General features: G+C 44.8%; 1 protein-coding gene across 4 annotated transcripts; it reads right to left on the minus strand.

Moving 5' to 3' along the window:
* Nucleotides 1-48: 48 nt before the first annotated feature.
* On the minus strand, nt 49-22,035 carry KIF3A (kinesin family member 3A). 4 transcript variants are annotated; one of them, XM_055812071.1, is made up of 19 exons: nt 21,960-22,035; nt 20,212-20,494; nt 18,509-18,653; nt 18,189-18,273; nt 17,609-17,714; nt 16,718-16,857; nt 15,603-15,800; nt 15,034-15,208; nt 13,251-13,352; nt 11,592-11,663; nt 9,683-9,691; nt 7,906-8,062; nt 6,839-7,019; nt 6,425-6,535; nt 5,512-5,637; nt 4,332-4,385; nt 4,140-4,208; nt 3,780-3,904; nt 49-3,249 (listed from the first exon to the last, which is right to left on the minus strand). In XM_055812071.1, the coding sequence occupies exons 1-19, from the start codon at nt 21,963-21,965 to the stop codon at nt 3,201-3,203; spliced, it is 2,193 nt and encodes a 730-aa protein (XP_055668046.1). In that variant the 5' UTR covers nt 21,966-22,035; the 3' UTR covers nt 49-3,200. The 4 variants fall into 4 exon arrangements, with proteins under 4 accessions (XP_055668046.1, XP_055668044.1, XP_013159000.2 ...); XM_055812069.1 differs by lacking the exons at nt 9,683-9,691; nt 11,592-11,663; XM_013303546.3 differs by lacking the exons at nt 9,683-9,691; nt 11,592-11,663; nt 21,960-22,035 and adding an exon at nt 21,223-21,883.
* Nucleotides 22,036-22,853: the final 818 nt, after the last annotated feature.

Below are 22,853 nucleotides of genomic sequence, written 5' to 3' on the forward strand. Positions count from 1 at the left end.
AAAGATTCTGTATGTACAGTCATTTGACAAACATGCACAGAGGGGAACTAGGAATCAAGAATTTTATTTCTTGGTATGAACATGCTCCAGGGACACAATACAGATATATACAGTGTAATGAATAAAGTTTAATCATAAAACAATGAAAAATCAGAAATAAACAGTTAGAAGACCAATAAATAGGAAGACAAATTATACAAAAACTAGTAGTTCTTCCTGTGTACAGGACTGGCTAAGCAGAACTGTTGAGAAAGGTGGAAGTTGGACATGTGCAGACAGTGTAGTCAGTGAAAGGCACTAAGGACCATTTTCCCCTCCTCTTAAAGAAAGGATCAGGAACAAGTTAAATATGAAATAATTCCTTCACACAATGTTAAACAACATAAAGCATCAAAAACCTCAATGTTAAGGTCACTGTTCTGGAATGAGGGGAATCTTCTGGTAGCAAGATGCAAAGATGAGCACACACAATATATATTATGGTAATATGATTTTTGATAAATACTATAGAGCACATACTGACCTGGGATGAGAATGGCTGTATTAAGCTCCTAAAAAAAACCACCCACACAAACCGAACCCCTTCCTCATTAAATCATGTTATGGACCCACAATACATTCACAGATTGTCCAGGGCTAGAGAAGGCCCATATGATCAGCCAGACTCCCTGGTTTTAAAAGAAAGTTCCCAGAACTTCAGCAAAACACCCTCGTTATAAGGTAAGCCAAGTTGATAGATCATCATGACCATGACAGTTCCACTTAAAGTCCTCTCGAAAGAGCAGATAATTTGTTCTCCAAGCCCCTATTAACAGGCTATTATCAACAGTTTCTCCAATCTGCCAATGAAAAAGCTATGCAAGCAATTAACTGTTTTCTCTGCCCCAAGGCTCACTTAAATAGGTAAAGTACTATTGCTTTCAGCAGCAGGACTGTAACATTGAGTTGTTAAGCATACGCCTTCATAGTTAAGTTTTAAATACTTGAAATGCAGTGTTATGGTTCACTATGGTATCTTTAAGCCACTGATGTCTGTCAGGTAAAAGACTTTTCAACAGTCTTTTTGAAAGCTCAGTTCAGGAGAAACTCTTAAAAACAGATCGTTCAACAAATCTTAGCATAACACCACATAACAATAGGGAAACAACAGTCATCCCTGGTTCTGAGAACTAGTACAGGCTCGGACTCAGAATTGACATAAGGCCTTGGACAAAATGTCACCTAAGCCATTTTCAGTCTGTCTTGTCTGATGAGAAGTATGTCACACAAGATAAACCCAACTCTCCAAGCACATTCAAAGTAAGGTCAGCTCTTCAAGAGAAAAAAAAAACTAACTACAGCCTAGCTCAACAAAAATTCTGATTTAGCTCTTTCAGTGTGAGGCTAGAAAAAAAATGCTAGTGTTTGTATTTGAATCTTGTATGAACTTAGGTGACACTCCCCCCAGCCTCAAAATAAGAGGGCAGTATGTTGTTTAAGTCATGATCCTGAAAAACACATTAAAAAAAAAACAGGGAAAAAGCTCACATCTTGTTTAGAATAGCACTGAATACACCTCCAGAGCAAAATATGCCCTTAAAGACCAGTTTCAACTGCTACGGATCCTGTTACAGACCTGTCATAGAGCCACAAGGTACATCCAGTTAAAAGTTGATCCCCCTTTCTTACTGTCACGATGATTAACTACTCTAAGGACTTCACAAGAACATTCTAGTAATTGCAAATGTGGCTACTAGCAAGAACTCAGGACACCCAAGAAGCTGTCTTGTTCCTTCTGTCATGCTTAAGGTCTCAATTTCTCCATTAATAATCACAGCTTTTTAAACCTCTAGGTAACACTAAGCTTACACGGAAGTTACAGCTAATTACCACCACCCTGGCATGGGAGCTGCTAAGATGCCTGCAGCTGACATGCTCCAGCATGAGTTAAAGCACACACAATCCAAAAGATGCATTTTCTGTGACACAAAAGCAATGTGTTAAAGTGATATGTGTCTATTAGCAGCATAAACATCAAAGAAAAAGAGCAGCCACCACAAATAAATGGTTGTTATTATTAGAGACCAGAATTTTTTTTTTTCCTCTCATCAGAGCATAGCCAGAAACCTGAGATGATACAGTCTACAAGGGAATACAAGCATCAGTTATTTCAAGGTATCTTACTGTTCTGGGAAAGTTGGGCAATTCATGCCTGTTTTAGTATAGCAGAGTTAAATTCATCCTCAATTTAGAGCACTAATCCAGTGCTCTTGTAGCCAGGGATGAGAAAATGGAGCCATAACGCTCACAGTCCCAGGGCTGAAGCCAAGCCCTAGTGTTACAGCATTCCCCTTAAATAATCTCTGCTGTTCGGATTAAGAACAATTCACATACATTTAAAAAATTCCAGCTCAGAAGCATAAAAAGCAGCCAAAGCAATGCTGCAACACAGCCTTAAAAGGAGGGAAGAGAGCTCTTTTGCCTTTGCACCAAAGGCTTCATTCTCCAGAACGCTAGCATCACAAGCAAATAGACAAAAATAAAAGCACTAGACACGCTTGTTTTCTGTTGCACTTAAAGAGAGCATGGTCCCTTCCCACAAGTCTCAGACTTTTGTAGTTCATGTTTCCCCTACCCAACTACTTTCTTTGTACAGCAAGACAGCAAGTCAAGGGACAAAGACTGTGTATTTGATACACAATACGATCAGGTTAACAGCCACAGTGAGGAACACTTAAATAAAAGGGTTTGATGCTCTTAAAGGTTTGCAGCCACCACATTCAAACACAGATCAGTGCAACAGAGGACAATAGTGAAAGCTGCCGGTTATGTGCAAAGCAGGGCAAAAATCAGATTTATCAGCCTTAAATTTTAGGATTTCATCAACCGTTTTGAGCTAACATCTTCTAGCACTTAAACACACATCTAGAACCCTTATTTCCTATACATTTCAACAAGGATTGCCAACAATAGTTTCCCTGCACAACACATTTAACACATGGAATTTCACAACCATCATATATACCAGTTATAATATTATGTTAATATAACATACAATATACAGGCAACTAAGGAAAAATACATTTTTTTAAAGTAAAGCTCCATACCAGCAAGGTATGGATTTTATTAGCCATGTCAGACTGTGCCACCTCTTGAATTCCATATTCTGACCAAGTCTTATACACTCACTGATTTTTACGGCAATTCTGAACAGACCACACCTACTGCAGCAGAGAGTCAATGACGGCTCCTGGCTTTGCTGAGTGTTTTCTGTTTGGAGAGCAGAAAGGAAAGGGAAAAACAACACCATACACACATCATTATGCTGTCTACGGAAGTCAGAAACCAGCTACATTTCAAGTCAAAACTATACAGTGTTACTCTTCCACAAGCATTTGTCAAAACCACACAAAAACAGTCCAAAGAAATCTGTGCTGAAATCTCCCCCAACAGCACATTACTTTCCAGTAATAACCATGTATGTACTGTTGATGTGTCAGCTGTTAAACCGAAACACAGAACACAGTAAAAGCTAAAGCAAGCAGCCAGAAGACGGGAATGCAGCAAAAGGGCATCAGAAAAATTTTCCAGACAAGTCTTTCTGGTCAAGATCTTACTGTCAAAGAGATTTCAGCTTGGTTCTGTCACACTTGGCACTGGTAAACTTTATACCATGCAAAATTTTAGCATTTTGTCTTCTCATTAAGTGTTTGAAGACTTACGGTAAGTTTGTATACACAGACTTAAGCCTTCCCCTGGGTAAATCCCCCATTAAATACAGATACTCCAAAGTTCTTCACCTTCTACCCGTCTTGGGCCTGGATCTTCCTTTTGAAGTCCTTGGCCTCTCCAGCTTCATCAGAGATTGCCTCAAGCTTTCTTCAGTGTAAGCTAAGTAAACATGGGAAAGGTCCACTTCAAAGGGCTAAAAAAAAAAAAAAAAAACCCACACACACCAAAAAATCAAAAAACCCATAAAACGAGATCAGAATGATTTTATACACTGATCAGCAGTGCTTTTGTAACACTAAAAAGGTTCATCTCTCCAAAAGAAGAGGAAATTCAAATTGGACAGTTTCCCTGTAAATGTGCAGTGGCAGGCACAGGAAGCAGAACTTAGACTTAGGCAGTTCAATACAAGCTTATAAAGAATCACTCACATCTTTCTCTTTTTTATCCAAGACAGGTGTCTGTTTCCTCATATTGTTTCCCGTATATGCAACACATTTCTTAAAGAAAGAAAGGTCTGTTAGTAATGCCTACTGTACACAGTAAAACTGACTACAGCTTTATCAATTTACTTCTGGGCTCAGTTAATGTTAGGTTGTACATGAGCCAGCCAGCTAGCTTACCAGCTGCCATTCTCCAATGTCTTCATTCCAGTGAACGTAGTTTTCAATCATTTCCTAGAAATAAATTAGAACAGTAATTGTTATAGACTTACACAATTCACCCTCCAGATGCCTTTTCCCGGAACATATCTCCCCTAAAGGCTGGACAAGCTGCTTAAGAACAGTCTTGACCGTTCCAAGTTGTTTTTTTCAGGACAGCCATATCACGTTCAAAAACTCCAATTTACACTCTCAAGACTACAGAAGAGAAAAATACCACTCCCAAACTGTATTCATGGGAAGGCCATGCTTGAGTGGGAATTCCAATTATGCCAATGCCATCAGGATAGCAATAAACACACATTGTAATACAGAAAAGACAAAAGATTAAGGGAAATAGCTTTTGTATTTTCTGTTCAATAGCATGCATCATATTTAAGCTCATCATGAATTTCCTGGCTATTGGGTTCACAAAGAAAACAAGAAGTGAAGAGTTCCAAGTTCAATCTTAGTCTTACTACATTGTATTAATACCAGACATTAGCAACCACAGCTTCAAGCACAGCGGAAAAAAGAGGTTTTGAACAGACCCAGAGCATGGGCACATGGTGAATATAGTAGTTAAATATGTGGGTGAATGATTTTTTTTTTTAAACCATTAGGCAAATATGCTGCAAGAGAACAGACTAGTATATCCCTCTGCTTACAATCCCTGAAACATCATACACTGCTTCCCTAAAGCAGATTCCATAACCATGGAATTGTAGCCAAAGTTATCAAAACCTCCAAGAAATAGAACAAAGCCATTCTGCATTCATTAATCACATCATAGAGCTGGTTTTGGAGCCAAATGCACCTACGAACTCTGATCTTCTTCCAGGTGAACTTCAAGCAGAAGTCCACCAAGTTACAAGAGTCACTTGACAAAAGCACCTTTTCCCACTTTAACATTATCTGGATTGTTAGAACCAGGTGATGGCACAAACACATGAATGCAACCAAGCTGCACCTGCTCAGCTGAGCCACAGCAAAGCAAGGCTCACAGCAACATGTACCAACTCATTTGCACTACAACTTCACAGACAAGTGTTAATTGGTTCACTGTGAACACCTCGGGAAGAGAAAAGCCAGCTCATTCCACTTGTTGGACAGAATAGAAGTTGGAGGGTTCAGCCTGCATAGCACAATCCTACATCTTTACCTGGTAGTCCTGAGGAATGAAGTTGTCTATGATAAGCATCTGCAGACGAAGTTCCCTGCTCAGCTGCCGAATATTCTCTAGTAATCCTTCAATTTCTCTCTGATGCTCTTGTTGCAGATCTGCCATCTGAAAACAAACAAGGCATTTGAGAGGCATCACAGCTAGCTTAAGACATGGTAACAGCCTAAGAGAACAGTCTTCTGCCTATACAAGGGTTTTGGGAAACAAAAGCAAACTCTGGTGATAAGTACTAATATATTATCTCTAAAAGAATAAACACTCTGAAACATTCTGGCTCAGAGATGGCTGAAAGGAGCATTAATTCTCAGTTTCATAAAAATGAAACTGGCCTTCTGCCAACCCAAGCTCTGCATCAGCTAAGAGCTGATGAAGAGCATGCAGACAAGTTACATCCCTGGCAAGATTTCAAGGAAAATCTCTGATCCCAAAGACAAAATGCACTTTTCATGAAACAGGAACCTCAGACACCAGCCAAAGGGCACATTCATCCAGTGACTGAGGAAGAGATAACAAGGGCAACAGGCAGAAAGGACAGAGAGCTAAGAGCAGAGGAGCATTTAGGCTGCTGCAAAGCAGGAGACTGGACTGCCAGCTAACAACTTACTATGTTTCAGAAATAACCAGGTTTTTTTCCTCGAAGTTCTGAGTCTCTCCATGTCTTGCACATAGCCCCTCTCAGCCTGGATTGGGGAAAAGCTCTACAACGTGCCTCCCAATGAAGCTCCAACACCAGACTTAATTAGATCTTTTTGAGTTACATGACCCAAATGGATGGCACAGAAAAACATTTCTAAACATATGGCAATTTCTCCCAGTGTTACAAAGCTGTTGGCTTACCCTTCCCAGCTACAGTCCCTCACGTGATCACAGGCTGAGGACTTTAGACACTAACCTCTGATTTTGCAGCCATAAGCATTGTCCAAACTTTCTTCAGCTTTTTGGTTTTCCCCTGTGCTTCCTCCTGGAGGCTTGTGTACTTCTCCTCGATGTCCAAGCGTTCTTGCTGTGTGCAACATTTAGCACAGACATCCACACGTTAACATAAACAAAGAAACTATCTGCAATAGTATGAACAAGAGGAGAAACTACTTGAACAAAAAGCATTTGCCAACGGCACGGAGGCCTGGCTGAACCAGGCTAGCTCAGACCCAGTGATCGCCCTGCCACCGTACGGCCTCCAAACTCGTTAGCTCCTGCTGCGCACACAGGGTAGAGCCCACTTCACCCAAATGAGCAGTGCCCAAGGCACAAAACACGGTGTGCCCTGCCATTGCTGTTTTCAGACAGCTACAGCATATGACCCCACCTCTTTCTCTTCAAGCTCCTTGCGAAGCTGTTCCGCTCTCTTCCTTCGTTCTTCCAGTTCCATATTAGATTCTTCTAGAAGCTTCTCTTGCTCCTCTGCTTTTGCCAGCAAGTCTACTCCTCCCACAATTACCTTCTTCTCCAATGCAGACAGCTTCTCCAACAGGGACTGGTGCTCTTGTCTAGAGACACAGGTAAGTGTAAAACTTCCTAACCTACAGTGCTTGCGCAGCAGCAGGTCCAGCTCAGTTGTACAGCCCAGACAGCATTCACAGGGCTGGAAAAACTTGTCTTGCTGCCAAGGGTTTAAGTGGGGGTGAAGCAGTACAAGTGGATGCAGGGAGTTGCTTGTGCTCCAGCTCCCATTGCTTTCTCAGAAGCAAAACAGGTCAGCAGACAACTCTCTTCTGCTGCAAGTCCCCTCTGTGAGGGGCTGCAAAGCACCAGCAATATCACCAGGCTACCCAAGGCACCCTCTCCCCAAGAGTCCTGCCAGTACAGCAACGCCCAGAGGCAGGTGCAGAAATGGAAGTGAGTGAACAGAGATCAAGGCAGGGCAGCTGAGATACAAACCAGGAATGCTGGCTGCTGTCCGAGCAGCTTCTGACAGCAGGACTGTCCTATTCGCATGGGCCAGTGCAGTCTCAGCAGCTTTTCAGCTCCAGAGAGGGGAACCCCTACACCCAAAGTGACAAGCTCCTAAGAGTATGCTGCAGAAAACCTGGCTTGCTATGCAGCTATTACCCACTGACCAAGGAGTACAGCTGCTCTTCACAGGTCTCCAGGGTTTGGAGGAGTCATTTATGTTTCTACTCTATCTTACACAAGCAGACAAAGGTCAGAGAAGAAAGAAGTGGCAAAAGGATAAAGTTTGTCTTTTCCATCTGTTTTAAACTCTGAAAGCAAAGTAAGCTCCTCTTTCACTTTGATAATAGCAAGAGCTGATATTCAGTTTACACAGTCTGACAGACACCTCACCATAAATCTCCAGATATCTATAACTGCATTGCAAACTAAGGAAGGAAAAACCTGTACAACCACACAAACTGCTCTGAGCAGGGTACTTACTGAGCTTTAAGCAAATCTTTTTCCCTTTTCTCCAGTTCAGCTCTGGCTTTGTTTCTTTCTTCTTCTTCCATATCAAGCTTAGTTTCAAGAGCTTTTCTCTCCTCTTCAATCTTTGCTTGCATCTCTACCATCTTATCAGGGGAAACTTTCTTTTTGCCTTTGGAAGAGACGGGGGGGAAAATTAGTTCACAGAAAAATAAGATAGCCTCTGTATCAAGGCATTTTTTCCCCAGTTCAGATTCAACACTTGCATTTAATAAAAATTTAATTAGATGTCACCTCCAAGCTGGGCACAACTCAAGTCTTTCAAATCCCTTTTTAACACTGACTAGTTGCCACCAGTTCCTACAGAGAAGCAACACTATATAACTAACACGAACTAATGCCCCCAAAATAGAAAACACATGAAGAACAACACTTGGAGAGGGAACGCTGCCCAAGAAGAAGTCCGAGCTCGAAACTCAGATGTTCTAATTATGCAGACTAGACCAAATGAAGGGAGACAGAAGACTGCCTTGACCTGCAACTACAAGAGCTGAACTATCAAGAGTTACATACTGAAATGTCAGCTTAGCATCCCCACCAGCCCTCATTCATTGGGCTCCTTATGGGCTTACCTACTGCAAAATGAGCACATAGATACTTTAAGAACACACTACTATGAAAATACAGAGACTAGAGAAATGCCAAACGGCCCTATGAAAAACAGGCTATCAACAAAACTTTTTGGTGGTATTTGACTTATGTAACAGTGACTACACAGATTTTAAAGTACTGAGGTTTGCTATGACTAGTCAGCTGTGTCTTTACAACATAATTACTACCACAGCAAACCAGTAACATTTCACAGAAAGCTGCAAAGGAAGCAGCCAGAGTCTGTCTGAAGAGCTAGCCTCAAACTCCCGCGATTTTGAAACAAAGCGTGAGGTTGCTGCTCCAGGAAGTCACTCTGCAAGCCCCGAGTCAACTTTCATTGTAATCCCAAGAGGGCCTAAGGGAGGTGAACACAGAGATCACTGGGGGTTATCTGGAGTGAGAGCATGCCCAGCCTACGTGCATTTCCTCAAATCCACAAGTCTCCCACAAGTCCCAAGTCTCCCTTTATTCATTATAAGCAAATCCTTCATTTTCCTGTGTTGTTCTTCTCCAGACATGGAAAAACAAACCCAAAAAATGTAGAATCCAGATGCCTAGAAACTAACAGAAGCCTTCAACTGTCAAGGGACTTTTTTTCCCCCCACAGTGACATAACGCATATAGTCAGAACATGCTTGAGGACGTTGTTCAGTTAAAGGCTTCCCTTTCCTCCAGTCTTTATTCAGCTTTATACACATATATAAGCTCTAGCAGACAAAACACCATATTTTTAAACATACATGTACACACATAAACACATATGGATATAGATATGTATGTATCTGTATACACATTTGTTCATGCAAGACAATTAGTTTTGTGACAAGGTAAGGACTTTAGCACTAGAGCAAACAATGCCTTAGCTTCCATCTGCCAAACTTTGAGATCAGATAATAAGCACTTATTTCTGGATTTGTGGTGGGGAAAAAACCTCTCTCCAATTAGTCTTTGAGTAAGAAGCTTTCTGAAAGTGCTATACAGAGCTCATCACAGAGACAGGCCAGGTAAAGGCTTCTGACTGTTAGTGCACAGCCCTATACATTCTCAGTTTAAGAGAAAAAGGTGAACTAAACCAAGTTTTAAGACTCTTTCACAAGCTCTGCAATTTTATTACAAGGAGGTGGAAATCAATTACACCAACCTGCTTGATCTTGCATTAAGAGGAAGTAGAAAGCAAATCGCAGAGAGGCAGCATATGCATAAAAAGAGGAGGAAAGAAAACATATTATTGCCTTGGTCATCTTGGACAATCATCAGCATCAGAACAAACATTCACTATATTTATATATGCACATTTCTAGAGTGGAAAACAGAGGATAATTGTCACTGAAAAACTCCATTAGAGCAAACATTAGTGCATCACGATTTTATGCTAAAGCAGAGAAAGTTTCTGTACTTCAGAGTGCTTTGCATATCCAGGATAATCTTCAGCTCACTCTTGCTTTCTTCTGCCCATTCAACGCAATGCAGAATCTAGAAGTACTATTATGAGCCTGCCGCAAAGATCATGCCCTAAGAAACAATTAAAGAGGGTAGATTTCTTCTTCAATAACAGACCTAATGCTTCCCCCCATACTCAAGATAGCCAATTCTGTTATATTACCTGCAAAATAGAATGCGTCTTCTGTATGCTAATAAGTTTTAACCAAGTTTCCAAGCCAATCCTTTGTAAGATACATGACAGTTGCACATAGGGAGACTCAGCACAAGATTTCTCCATTTAATTACACAGGGGATTAGTAGGTTAATTTGCAGTAACTGATGCTTCCATAGAGGTATATAGCCAGTTTTGGTTACTCAAGCAAGTGCAGCAAAAAAGGCAGGACAGGAAAGGGATAATGAAAGCCACCACATGCAAAAGGGTCACGCTTGAGGACAGTTAATATCCCAAACCACACATAGCTATACTTATCCTAATCACCAAAAGCCCGGTGCAACTTCTATGGAACTGTCTCCAAACTTGCAGGAGATGGACTCATTCACCCGCTGCCACATCAGTGGTTTGCTATTAACTGTCCTCATCCAAATAAAATACTCAAGGTTTCGAGCAAGCTTTGAAAGAGCAAATTTGAAGCAAGCAGATTCCAAGCCTACCATCCTATGACCCACCAAAGGTCTCCCTTAAAATTGTGATCCTTCTTAACCTTCTATCACGCTTTCTCTGAGCTGATGCCTTCTACTAGTGTAACTAGTATAAACGTGATTGAAGCATCCAGTAATACTTTCCAGACCCTCTCCACACAGGGAGGGGAGCAGACTGCATCCATACAGATAACCACAACAGTTGGTGAAGTCACTACAAGCCAAGTCCTAAGATGCGATTTCTTTCTTTTGTCATCACTAATTGATTGTTGAGTTTTTAAAGTCACAGAGCCCTCTCTCTGACCAGGAGCAGACTTCTTCACTTCCAGACCACAATCTAGGTGCCTTGTCCTCTGAATTAAACCCCACTGATCAAAAACGTAATATCATGGGGCAGTTAAACCCCAACCACCATCAAGGGTGAGTTGTTTTGGTTTTTTTTAAGTACCTGCCAAAATAAAGATGATCAACCAAGTATTACCACATTTTCTTTGCAAGTATAAATATACTGTTGATTGCTCCATTTGTTTTCTCCAGAACTAATTCTGAGAAGGCAGAGCCCAGTATAACACAGCACAACCCATTTCACCTGTTCAGCTGTTCTTTTCATAAACTCATACTGTAGCAACTCACATAAAGTTAGCTCAGGCTTTTTCCTGGTATTTTAAAGGGAGCATTTAATACAGAGTTGCAAACTTTTTAACCTATTTTTTTCTCAGTTGTCTTTGAGCCTTGCTCAGGTAGCATACTAAATTGCTTCCTATTCTCTCTTGTACCTGGCTAACACTGTCCACATTGAACAACTGTTTCAAGCACAGAAGCAGCAAAGGAAAGGCATGCTTTAGCAGAGTTAAAAGCTCAGGTTTATCTTTCCAACAGACATAGCAGGGAACAGTGCAGCATTGCAAAATGGAGTGTGCAGATTATGGAGAGGCCAAAGCTTAAAGGACTTAAGAGCTCCCACTCACTAGTGAAGGACTTATCCAGAGGTTTCTCTATGACAGAGCATGTGGAGTCTGAACTACTGCTGCTGCTACTGCCTGGAAAACAGAAATGCGTCCCACAGAAAAACCCAGAGAGGAAAGAAACATGCAGATGGGAAGTTAGTTCTGAAGTAAAGAAACCCAGTCGGGCCAGCAACCTAGTTCAGAAAGGCACAAGTTCCCATTAGGAAGCATTGGCTAGGATCCCTCCCAGACTCAGCTTGCAAAGCCACCGTTTCCCAGCACAAAATAGCATGCTCAGAAAGACACTTCAGTTAAAACCCATCTTAACCAGCCTACAGCTTAAAACAACATGCCAAGGCAGCTTTCATTTCAAGCAACAACAGCACAGACCAGATCATAGTGGAGAAGGCTGTGGATATCTGCAGTAGCAGAGGATTCAGTGACCAGGAGTCTTTTCTAGTCTTATGTGCGTGGCAACATGCACTCTTCCCTCCAGAAGGCAGAATCGGCTTAGACAGTTACTGTGCATACTGCTAAGCACCACCCTTACTTGAAGAAGTTAACATAGCTAGTTTGGAACCCGAGCAAGTCAATTATTTGCCCTCTACTCCTTTCAAGCAAAACTTTGAAGGTGGTCTCCTCTTAGGAGGAGATTTGGGCAGGACTTCGTTTCTTGATGGAGACAGTGGTCAATCTTTTCACTTCTAGAAATTGCCAAAAGGTGAAAAATGAAGTCAGAGTCATTACAGCTATCAAAGACATGACAAAGGTCATTTACAACTCCACTTGGACAGATAGTAAATGAAGAAAGCGCATCTAAAATGGGAACACTTAAGAATCCTGTTAAACTGATGTGGGTGCTTCAGGACAGGAAAGCAGTTTGAATGGCAAAATCAGTCTACTAGACAAGCTCTAAGTTTAGGTGTAGCATTGGGCTTGATTTCTCTACTCCCCATGAGGAAATGTCAGAGAGGTTCTGGGGCACAGCAAGCTCCCTGGGAGCCACAGCATCCCATGGTACACAGTGACCTGCAGTTGTAGGTTCAGCAACATCCCTTTGGATTTAGATGTTACACAGTTTAACACTGATGTGGGACAAAGCCATGGGGTTTCCAAAATGCTCCCAAACAAGGGGTGTGCAGTTCCCATCCAGCCTTTCAGCTTGCACAGAGACACCCAAAGGTCAAGTTTTTCCTCTACCAACATAGAGCAGGACACCAGAAAAGTCAGTTATTGAACATCCATAAGACAGATGAATCCTTTGCCTAAACCACAGCCAAAATTCCCCTCCAACCATTCCCATGGTTACAAAAGCCACATCTGCCTACCACTGATCTTTGGTTCCTTCTTCCTCCCACCTCTGTGAGCAGAGGAAGTTCCACACCACAAGTCACAAGCCATACACAGCCACCTTGCGGCAACCAAGGAGCCACCACAAAAGAGAATGTTACCACAAGCACAACTACCCAAGTGGAAGCAGATACTACACAGGTTCAGAGCAGTCCGTCTACAGAGATGGCACCAAATAGCTTCATTTGTAGAAGAGGCATGATAATTGCAGCGGCAGTAGGGCAGCTCTACAACTCCACTTTTCCCCACCTGGCTCTGGCTACAGTTTCTGACACCAGTTCCTGGGTAACAGGAGACTAGTGGCACTGACAGGAATCTCTACTGCCTTACCCCGCCGTTTCTTCCGCTTCTCCCCATCGTCTCCAATCTCCCCATCATCATCTTCATCCTCCTCTTCAGAATCACTGCTCTCTGAACCAGATATCTCTTCCCCTAAAAGAGAAGAGCGTGCTTTCTGATGCGCTTTCCTTCACCTTGTATCAGCTTGTTACTGTGACAGCAGCATTTGCCCAAACCCAGCAGTATCTGACATGAGCACCTGCAGAAGTCATTAAATGTTGAGTAGACAGGCAGATTGCCATGGTTCAGGAAGCTTAAGGAAAATCAAGATAAGCAATGTAATACTGTGAAGTCACTGTGTGTACGTTAAAGCTCAAATGGGTGCCTTTCATAGCAAATAAAGCATCCCTTGCACTGTCAAAGCACTAAGATATAATGTTTTCCTAGCAGAGTCTCCCCATACCGCCTCTTCCATCTCAGATGGAAGATTAAATGGTCAGATAAAGTTCCCACAAACTTGAGACTTCATCAGACACCTGTATACATGAAGCTAGACGGCTGTTAATTGACAAAAACATCCAGTTTCACAAATGTTTATCAGTGTTGCCACTGCAGATATGATGCTCAGATGTGTTGGGCTGAGTTTGGAAACCAAACCAAATAGAATTCAGCATTTAATATCCTGGCCTCCAAGTAATGTTAGCAAACATAAGGCTCTTTGTTCTGTAGCTTAGGGTCTAAAATTTAAGAAGCCACCCTCCACCCACCAGGGATGGAACAGCTACACCCAGCTCCCAACCGTTGAAAAAAACATTACTGACCATTTCCTGCTTCTCCCGAATGGGGCAGAGTCCAAACAGCAAGCCATGCTGGACTTACTGCTACAGCCCTTCTGTGCTGTGAGCATCTCTCTGGAGAGAGATGTTGTGCCAAGGTCATGGTTTAGTAAACTCCCTCTGGCAGGGTCCTTCATAGAATCACAGAATGGTTTGAGTTGGAAGGGACATTAAAGATAGTCTAGTCCAGCCCCCCTGCCACAGGCAGGGACACCGGCCACCAGCCCAGGTTGCCCCCAGCCCCATCCAGCCTGGCCTCGGGCACTGCCAGGGATGGGGCACCCACGGCTGCTCTGGGCAGCCCGTGCCAGCGCCTCGCCGCCCCCGTGGGGAAGGGTTTCCTCCTAATACCTAGTCTGAACCTCCCCTCTTCCAGCTTAAAGCCATTCCCTCCTTTTCCTACCACTACACGCCCTTGTAAAAAGTCCTTCACCAGCTTTCCTGTAGGTCCCCTTTAGATACAGAAGGCTGCTATAATGTCTCCTCAGAGCCTTCTCTTCTTTGATGCTGATGGACTAATATGTGTCACAAGGCCAAAGTTACAGAGCTTAAAGAAGCTTCTTGTTTCTCCATGTAGTGTTTGAAAGTCAGCCCCAGTTCTAGCTCCACAACTTTGGTTCGTTCCCCACCCCCCCCAAAAAAAAACCCGCATCCCTCCTCCTCGAACTGGGAAAACATTTGGTCTTTACTTATTGTATGATTTAGTTCCCTATACAGTGTTCAGAGCCCTCCTGCTCACCATGCAAGTCTGGGCACACCTTGCTTAGCCCAGAAGCCACCCCTTAGCCCAGGGCCAAGTGCCACCCAGATGACAAAGCCAGGTCCCCCCCAGCCCTTGGGATGCCTCTCCCAGAACCCCCCAGGGAAAACACCACCGGGACACTGACCTGCACTGGCTATCAAACTCATGTGACATCTTCAAATAGCAAAGAATGCTCGCACTCAAACTGAATGAGCATTGCTGCAGAGAGAAACACCAGGAGGAAGGAGAATCTCACCTTCTTCCAGTTTTTTCTTAAGCTCTTCAATTTCTTTCTGAAACTGGCGGAGCAAAGCATCCTTGGGGTCTTCATTAATCCTGGCCTTGTTCTTTATATTCTTGGCTCGGTTTGCATACCTGAGAGTGCTGATAGTCTCATCGTAGTTATAGTCTGCTGGTCCAATGTTTGCACACTGTGACACACAGGAAACCAAGTTACTAGAAGACAGAGTGTCAGAGCCTGGAACAGGTCATTTCAGGGACCCATCCCCAGCTTTGCAAGTCTCACACTGCTACTCTTTCCCAAGACTTCCTGCTGCTTCTACACCAAAGCTGGTTTTGGCTACCCAAGCATAGCTTCTATTTGATCATGTAATGTACATTTATACATTTGCCCTGTGCTTAGAACCTCACCTGTACAGAGGCAAAGATAAGAGACAAAAATATGTATATGGAAGGTTCTCTGAGCTGCAAACAGCTCTGAAAAAAAAGAGGTAAATACCAGCCTGTTCTCATGGCAAAGTCACTATGCTATCCCTGTAAAAATGCAGCTTGACAGCTAGCACTGGAAAGGGCGTCTCAGCTTACCATCATGGTTTTGGAGTTGCCCCCCAGAGAATCCTGAAGGAGCCGTGTAAGTTTGGAGTTACGGTAGGGCACGTGGGTGCTCTTGCCATCCACCAGCGCAGAGATAACATTCCCCAGCGTCGAAAGAGAGAGGTTGATCTTAGTAGCTTCCTTCAGTCGCTGCCCTGTGGCTCCAGTTTTCGCCTGCCTTTCAGAACCCTGGAAAGGGAACAGGAAGCAAAAGTTACAACAGATCATCTAACACTTCTCCTCCCTCCAAATACAATCAACTACACCTGAAGTCATGCTAGCAGCCATGTCACTTTCATCCATTATTAAGAGAACCTAGCCAAGTACCTCAGACACTGTTAAAGAGACAAGTCAAACAGGTCTTAACTAAAGCTTTCAGTGCCAGCAAATTCTGGATTGCTCAGAGTAATGCAGCTGGGAAAGTGAAGATTTTGTCCCTGTGAACAAAAGCATTATAAGAAGCAAGTCAACAGTTATGAAGCACCTAGCTGCAGCTGCTAAGCACAATCTCCAGCCTTTCCTATCAGCAGGTCAAGGAAGAAAAGCAACACTGAAATTACTGTAAAGAGCTTCATAGAGCAACCTAAACATACATCATGTAAATAAAGTTAACATGCAGACACTGAATGCCTTTAATCTCCCCTTCCCTGCACCTTCTCTGAGGAAAGCTACTCCAGCATAAAGTTCAAGCCAAAGATGCATTTTGCCAGCACAGTTACATTGATCCAAAGTGAGTGACAAGAGGGAGGGAACCTGCAAGTGATGAACTGTATGATAACAACCCCCCAAAAAACACCCAGCCTCTTGAAAAGACCCAGTTATGCTGTCCAGAGAGCTCTTTCCAATGTAGTTTATCCATTTAATGATTATTTTATAGAAGCAAAAAAGCCCTTTTACCAGGACAGGCTCTAGCTACACTAAAGACTTCCTAGTACACTTCTGATTTAAGGCCCCAAATGAATACTTCACAGAAGAAGTCAAGTATCAAACAGAAGGTGGGCTCTAGCCATCAAACAATGGACATGCCCTTTACTGTGCCTTCAAGAGTGCACACATGAGCAGCCATGCGCACCATGCATTATGGCAGACCCAGCTGGTCTACTTACAGCAAGATCAACGAGGTGCAGTTTGCCCATGCGCACATGCATGTTTCCATCAACCCCCTTCTCACTGCACTCAATAGTGATAGTGAAGATGGCGTGCGAACGAGAGCTGTGTTCATTCATGTTTGTGGCACCAACAGAACCTTTTAACAGAGAGAAAAAGCAATGTTGTCTTCAGAGTTAATCACACTCTCCCTGCTCTCAAAGAGGACTCATCCCAACCCTGTTTTTCAGAATGTGGAAGAGGGATGCTCAGACTTGGCAAACTGTATTCTTAGGCACTGAAGTTGCAGCACCTCTCCAATCTGGACTAGCAGAAGAGTTACAGCCTGCTGTAGCTCTAAGCCAGCCACAGACTCTCATCCCAAGAGCAGCAGTAGTTCTCATCTGTTTCTTTAAGGCTACAAAGATCAGTAGTCTGAGGTATTCACAGCTGAACCCTGGAAAAAGCTGTATCTTGAGAAATCAGAACACAGTAATCCATGACAAGAGCAACGGTAGCCAGAACTTTAGGCCATAAAAGGATCTGAGCTTAACTAAGGAGTCTTCCAGAGAAGAAAAACCCTCCCACTCACAGCACAGGGCTAGTTGTTCATCCTGATCAGAAATGAAGAGGGAAAAGGACCAACACACACACACCAGTAGTTCTGAAAATATCAGCTGCCCTCATTGCATCCTCCCCTTTGCATTTCCCCCACTGACACTGGCCATTGTGGGAGGCACAGCCTTCTTTATTTGCCCCTGCAAAAATGGGTTTGGGAGGAGTTACCCTTTCTGCTCTGCTCAGCTAAACAATCTTTCCGGTGCTAGAACCAGGATCTCTTACTGTGGTCTCATAATCAGACCTTTCTTCTGCCTGAGCTATAAAAACCTGCCCACAGCAAGGCTACGTACGGTTCTTGTGGCCCAGAGTCATGATTCTGTCCATATCGTCTGCATTGTTTACGACATAAGCTGAAAGGTCTTTGATATAAACTCCCACATCAGGTCTCTCTTTAACCTAAGAGAGAAACAGTTTAGACTGAGCATCCTTAGGAGATCCCCAACAGCAATTTTCAGTGGCCCTGTCAGTGATTTACTCCTCCTGGTTCTGGCTTGCACATAAAACACCCCAACACTCAGAATCAGCAGCTAAGGAAGACTCATGCAGGACAATATTCCACTGGTTTCCCATGATGGCAAACAGTGACTTTACATCTCGGGCTCCAGTTTCTAGAAAGACTGCCAAGGGGCCTTTGGGGCAGAACTGCAGACACAAAACTGACTCAGATGGAACAGCCCACTTCTCCCTGTGCAACTGACCAAGTGCAAAAGAATCAGAAGTCAGTGATATCCATCTGCTGTTCCTTAAAGGAAACAGTACACATGCCAAGAAGCCAAACCTCCCACTTCCCTTCAAGTGCTCCTCTTGTCTTTAAAATATAAGATTGTTCACTGTTCAAAAGAAACATTATATTCAGAACAACAGGCTCACCTCTAATCTCTGTGTCTGGTCTTTCCCTAGCAGGTCCCGCACTTCTTCATTGTAAATTTCCAGGTAAGACACACGAACTAAAAACCTGAAGATAAAAAGTAGCTTCCTTAGCAGGACATTTGCAGAAATTCAACACAATCACAGAGTGCAAAGAAAACACAGTGATATACCAACACAATCCTGCTACCCCATCAAAAACTGCCCGAGTAGGAGTCTTTCAGCTAGGGCCAGAGGTACCATTTCAGTTGCTATTGTCAAGGTCAGGCTCCTGCTACAGATGGATATACAAAAGACAGAAGCAGTGAAGAGAAGCTGTTTACCTTGTATCCCCCTCTGCCTTGGCAATGTGACCAAATATATGAGCAAAGGAATTGGGAATGATGCCTCTAAGCTCAGGAACTGCTCGGACCCCTTCCATGGTGAAAGTTTTGCCTGTTCCAGTCTGCCCATATGCAAAAATAGTACCTGAAGGATAAGAAGACATATGAACAAATTCTAAGAAGCTGCTAACCACAGTTTTACCTCAACCCTTCTTAGCCTGATAGCACTAAACACTTCTGTTGTTAAGGACTTGAAATTTTCCACCCATGCAGTAGATACTGTACAAGGGTGAGAGCAAAAGAAATGCTGAACAACCACAGCAAACAGGGCCGAACCACTGTTTTACCCAGCCTGCAAAATATCCAAGAAAAAGTCAGCTTGTTTTAACTGTGCAGCATGATTAAAGTACAGAGCACTAGTACGCTTAGGTCTCACACACAAATAATTAAGGCAAGCCCAATTAATAACATGGTCAATTAGAGGAAGATCATGATACACCAACTACAAAACCAACTCCTGCTAGCACTCTAAGCCACAGCAGAAACAACATGAGGCTTCTACAACACAGGCCACAGCACAAGCCCAGTTCTGAACCTGCACATGCAGCTACAATTTGGACTAGAGAATCAACCTGCACAGGAAGACATCCAGAACCTTCACTGAAATCCCAGACTCTAGTACTCCAGAAACGTACTGGTTCTTAAGTTTAGCCTAGCACTGCTGAAAAGTCAAGTCAGAAAAGCTGAACAGAAGGTTTCAGTTGCAGACCTACAGTGATGGCTTAGTCCAACTGCCTGACCAGTTCAGGGTTGAGCACAAGTTAACGCATGTTGTTAAGGGCACTATCCAAATGCTTCTTAAAACACCAACAGGCTTTAGGCGTTGACCACCCCTCTAACAAGCCTGTTCCAGTGTTTGACCACCCTCTCTGTAAAAAAATGCTTCCCCAAGGCCAGTCTAAAGCTTCTGTGGTACAGCTCTGAACCATTAATTTTTCAACCACGAATTTCAATCAGCTGAAACCTGGGTATGTTAGCACAAAACTTGATTAGGCATTTTACAAGCCTTTAAGAATTTTTAATATACTACTGTTTATAGCACACCGTTATGGAAAACAGTAATTCACTTCCTTACTAGCACCTGCTTTCCTCTACACAATACATTTACATGCACCACACACACACATGTAAATCATGGTCATACTCTTCCCAGCTGTAGGAAGCAACAGACTGTGTGGGGCAGGACAGATGTGTTTAACTAGTCATCTTAGTTTAAAACAGCAAAGTTCAGAGGAGAAAATACAGCAGTTATATGCACAAGTCTGGTATGCATACCTAGTTACTGCAGGAACGTGGCAGCTGCCTGGTTACTGAAATTGTATAGTGAAGAGCCGCTGAGGATTCTAATAATGAGATAAAGCGCATATCTTTTGCAAACAGAAGATACAGAACAAAAACAATTCAGCTAACTGACCTCAGCCAAGTCTTGTTCATCACCAGTCTCCCACTGTTAACGATCATAGTAGGCACAACCATCGAGTTCTCAGAACATGTACCTTCAGGCTATTTTAAGTCAGATGCCACAACAGAAACTATACAGGGCTATAGCCCTCAAAGTGAAGCTAACTTAAATAAGATCAGCAAAAACTCTAACAATGCAAAGAACAGGAGATAGGATCCTCAACTTTAAACAAGGGACTTACCATTGTACCCTTCTAGGACAGAATCAATAATAGGTCTTGCAGTTAAATTATAGACATCTAGCTGTTTACTCTCTGGTCCAAACACTGTATCAAACGTAAATGTCTTGGGAGGCTCATTGGATGAGTCTGTTTTATGAACCGTTATAGTTCCTCTCATTTCATCCACATTGACTGCCATTTTGTAGCCTGTAGCTTTCTCTCGTTCATTAAGAGGCCGGCATCGAACAACCACCTTGACATTATCACAGCTCTCTGGCTTGTCCAGCTTCTCAGGCTTGTTGATCTATAATTATTAAAGAAGAAAAAACCACCAAAGGCTGTAACACCACTGTTAACATACTTGCCTGTTTAAGCACAAACAACGCTGTTGAATCGACTCAGGCAGATGCCTATGTCCATAGGATTGCAAACTTGGGGACTTAAAGCCAGAACTGGTGTATAATTAAAGCTGAGAGAATAATGTACACTTACTCAGCCAATGCAATCGTTTTCTGTTTGCCAACGTGGAAACCAATCAAGTAAAATTTGATAATTCCACATTCAATATCATCTAAGAATTTCTTTAAGAAACAAGTTCATGCTTGCAAACAACCTGCAAGCAGTTTGCTGGAAGTAGGTGCAGCCATACCATTGTTATACACTAACACCGACCATGCTCCCGCACTGGAGCACACAAGTCTCAAACCTTAGAGATGACATAAGCAGACACGAGTCAGCACTGGCTGAAGGGCATTCATTAAGTTACAAGCTTCAGTACACTAGCTGAATTTTAATCATTTAGGAAATTCAAAAGGTGCATTATAAAGTCTCACAAGCCTTTTCTTTCACAAAGTAGTTACAAGTTTTGAAGCACCACTGAGTAATTTGATGTCACATGCTTCTCCTGATTAAATAAATCTAAAAGCCATTTGATATAGTAAAGTCTCAGCCACAACCCTTGGTGCTAGGTGCTGCAGCTGATCATTTAACGACTTCTAAAGCAGCCGTCTCGGATGTCAACAAGAAACAAACCCCGTTTCCAAGCGCCTCTCCCACCAGCTGCCTAGATTCCTCTCAGGCCCTTGCAGAGACCAGGAACAGCTTCTGTTCCTCTGGCGGAACGAGAGCGATCAGCCGCGTCTCGGCGGGGAGGATCCCCCAGGGGCGTTCCACCACCGCGGGTGCAAGTTTCTGGCATCAGCTGCCGAATCAGCGACCCCAGCGCACCAGCCACGCCGCCCTGCGCTGTCACCCGCAGCCGCCCAGCGGAAAGCCGGCGGGCCCAAGCGCTGCCCAGGGCAGATCCCAGCCTGACACCCAGACCCGCGCCCCGACCCCCCAGCAGCGGCTCCGCCGCACCGCGCCCCGCACCGACAGCGCCGGGCCGGGGCCGCTGCGGCTCGGGCGCGGAGGCGAGACCTTCCCGTGAGAGGAGGGAGAGCCCGGCCTCGGCCTCCCGCCGCCTCTGCCCAGAGACCTGCCGCCACGCCCCGCCGCCTGACAGGCCAGCACAGGCCGCCCGCCACCCCCCACCACGGGCGGCCCCTCACGCCGGGAGCGGGAGCAGCAGAAGCCGCGGGGCCTGCGAACCCCCCCACGGCGGGCGCCGCGGCTCCTGTCAGCGACAGGCCGAAGCATGCGGGAACCGGACGACCCCAGGGCCGGGCTGCGCCCCCTCAGGCGGCGGCGGCGGGGGGGGGGAGCCGCCGGCACTCCCCGAGTCGCGGCCCCGAGGGCTCCCTCCCCGGGGCGGCCGCGGCTGGGCTCACCGGCATGGCGGCAGCGCGCGGGCGGAGAGCTGCGCCGGGCGCGAGGCACCCGCCGGGCGGCACAACGGAACAATAACAGCACCGCGCCTGCGCCCGCCCCGAGCCGCCCCGGCCCGCAGCCAATCCCCGCGCGCTGCGGGGGCCGCGCACCCAATAGCTGGCGAGGAAAGGAGGGGACCGGCCTGCCCCTCGCGGCCATAGGAGCTCGGCTGCAGCCAATGAAAGGAGTGGAGGGGCGGGGGGAGGGCGGGGCGTCGCCATGGGAACGGCGGGGGCGCGGAGCGGGCCGTGGCGCCGCCCTGGCGGCCTTGCCCGACGGCCCCGCATCCCGGGGTCCGCTACTGACAGGCCTCCATGGGGCTGGCAGAGCTCTGGGGGTTCTGACAGGGCTCCAATGGGTCTGACAGGGCTCCAGATCTCTGACAGGGCTCCGGGGCTCTGACAGGGCTCCAGAGCTGACCAGGCAGCAGCCCCAGCCAGTTCTCCATACAGGCAGAAAGTCCATGTCCTTCTTTTCCTGACCCCTGATCAGTGCCTCACTCCCCCCTCTACAGTATTTCTGCACAACCAAACCCTTCTGCTGGCCAGTCGCAGGGCACTGTTCCAGTCGCTGCTCCCCGTGCTGCCTGTGCTCAGACACCAAGGACTGGGATCCCAGAGTATGGCCAGGAATAACCAGCAGCAAGCAGCGAGCACAGAAACAGACTGGGGACTGTAAGTCAGTTGTGCTGTATTTTTGACAGAGGGCTGCATGCGTGAGCAGGGATGTGGACGGGATTGATGTGGGGCTTCTAGAAGGGTTTCTAATCTCACCCACCGAACTCACTAGTATATCGCAGGGCCGGGAATGCGCTGGTAATGACAAGACAGGGCCATTCCCTCACCTCACCCCCA

Source organism: Falco peregrinus, chromosome 8 (genome assembly GCF_023634155.1).
Source record: "Falco peregrinus isolate bFalPer1 chromosome 8, bFalPer1.pri, whole genome shotgun sequence".
Taxonomy (NCBI): domain Eukaryota; kingdom Metazoa; phylum Chordata; class Aves; order Falconiformes; family Falconidae; genus Falco; species Falco peregrinus.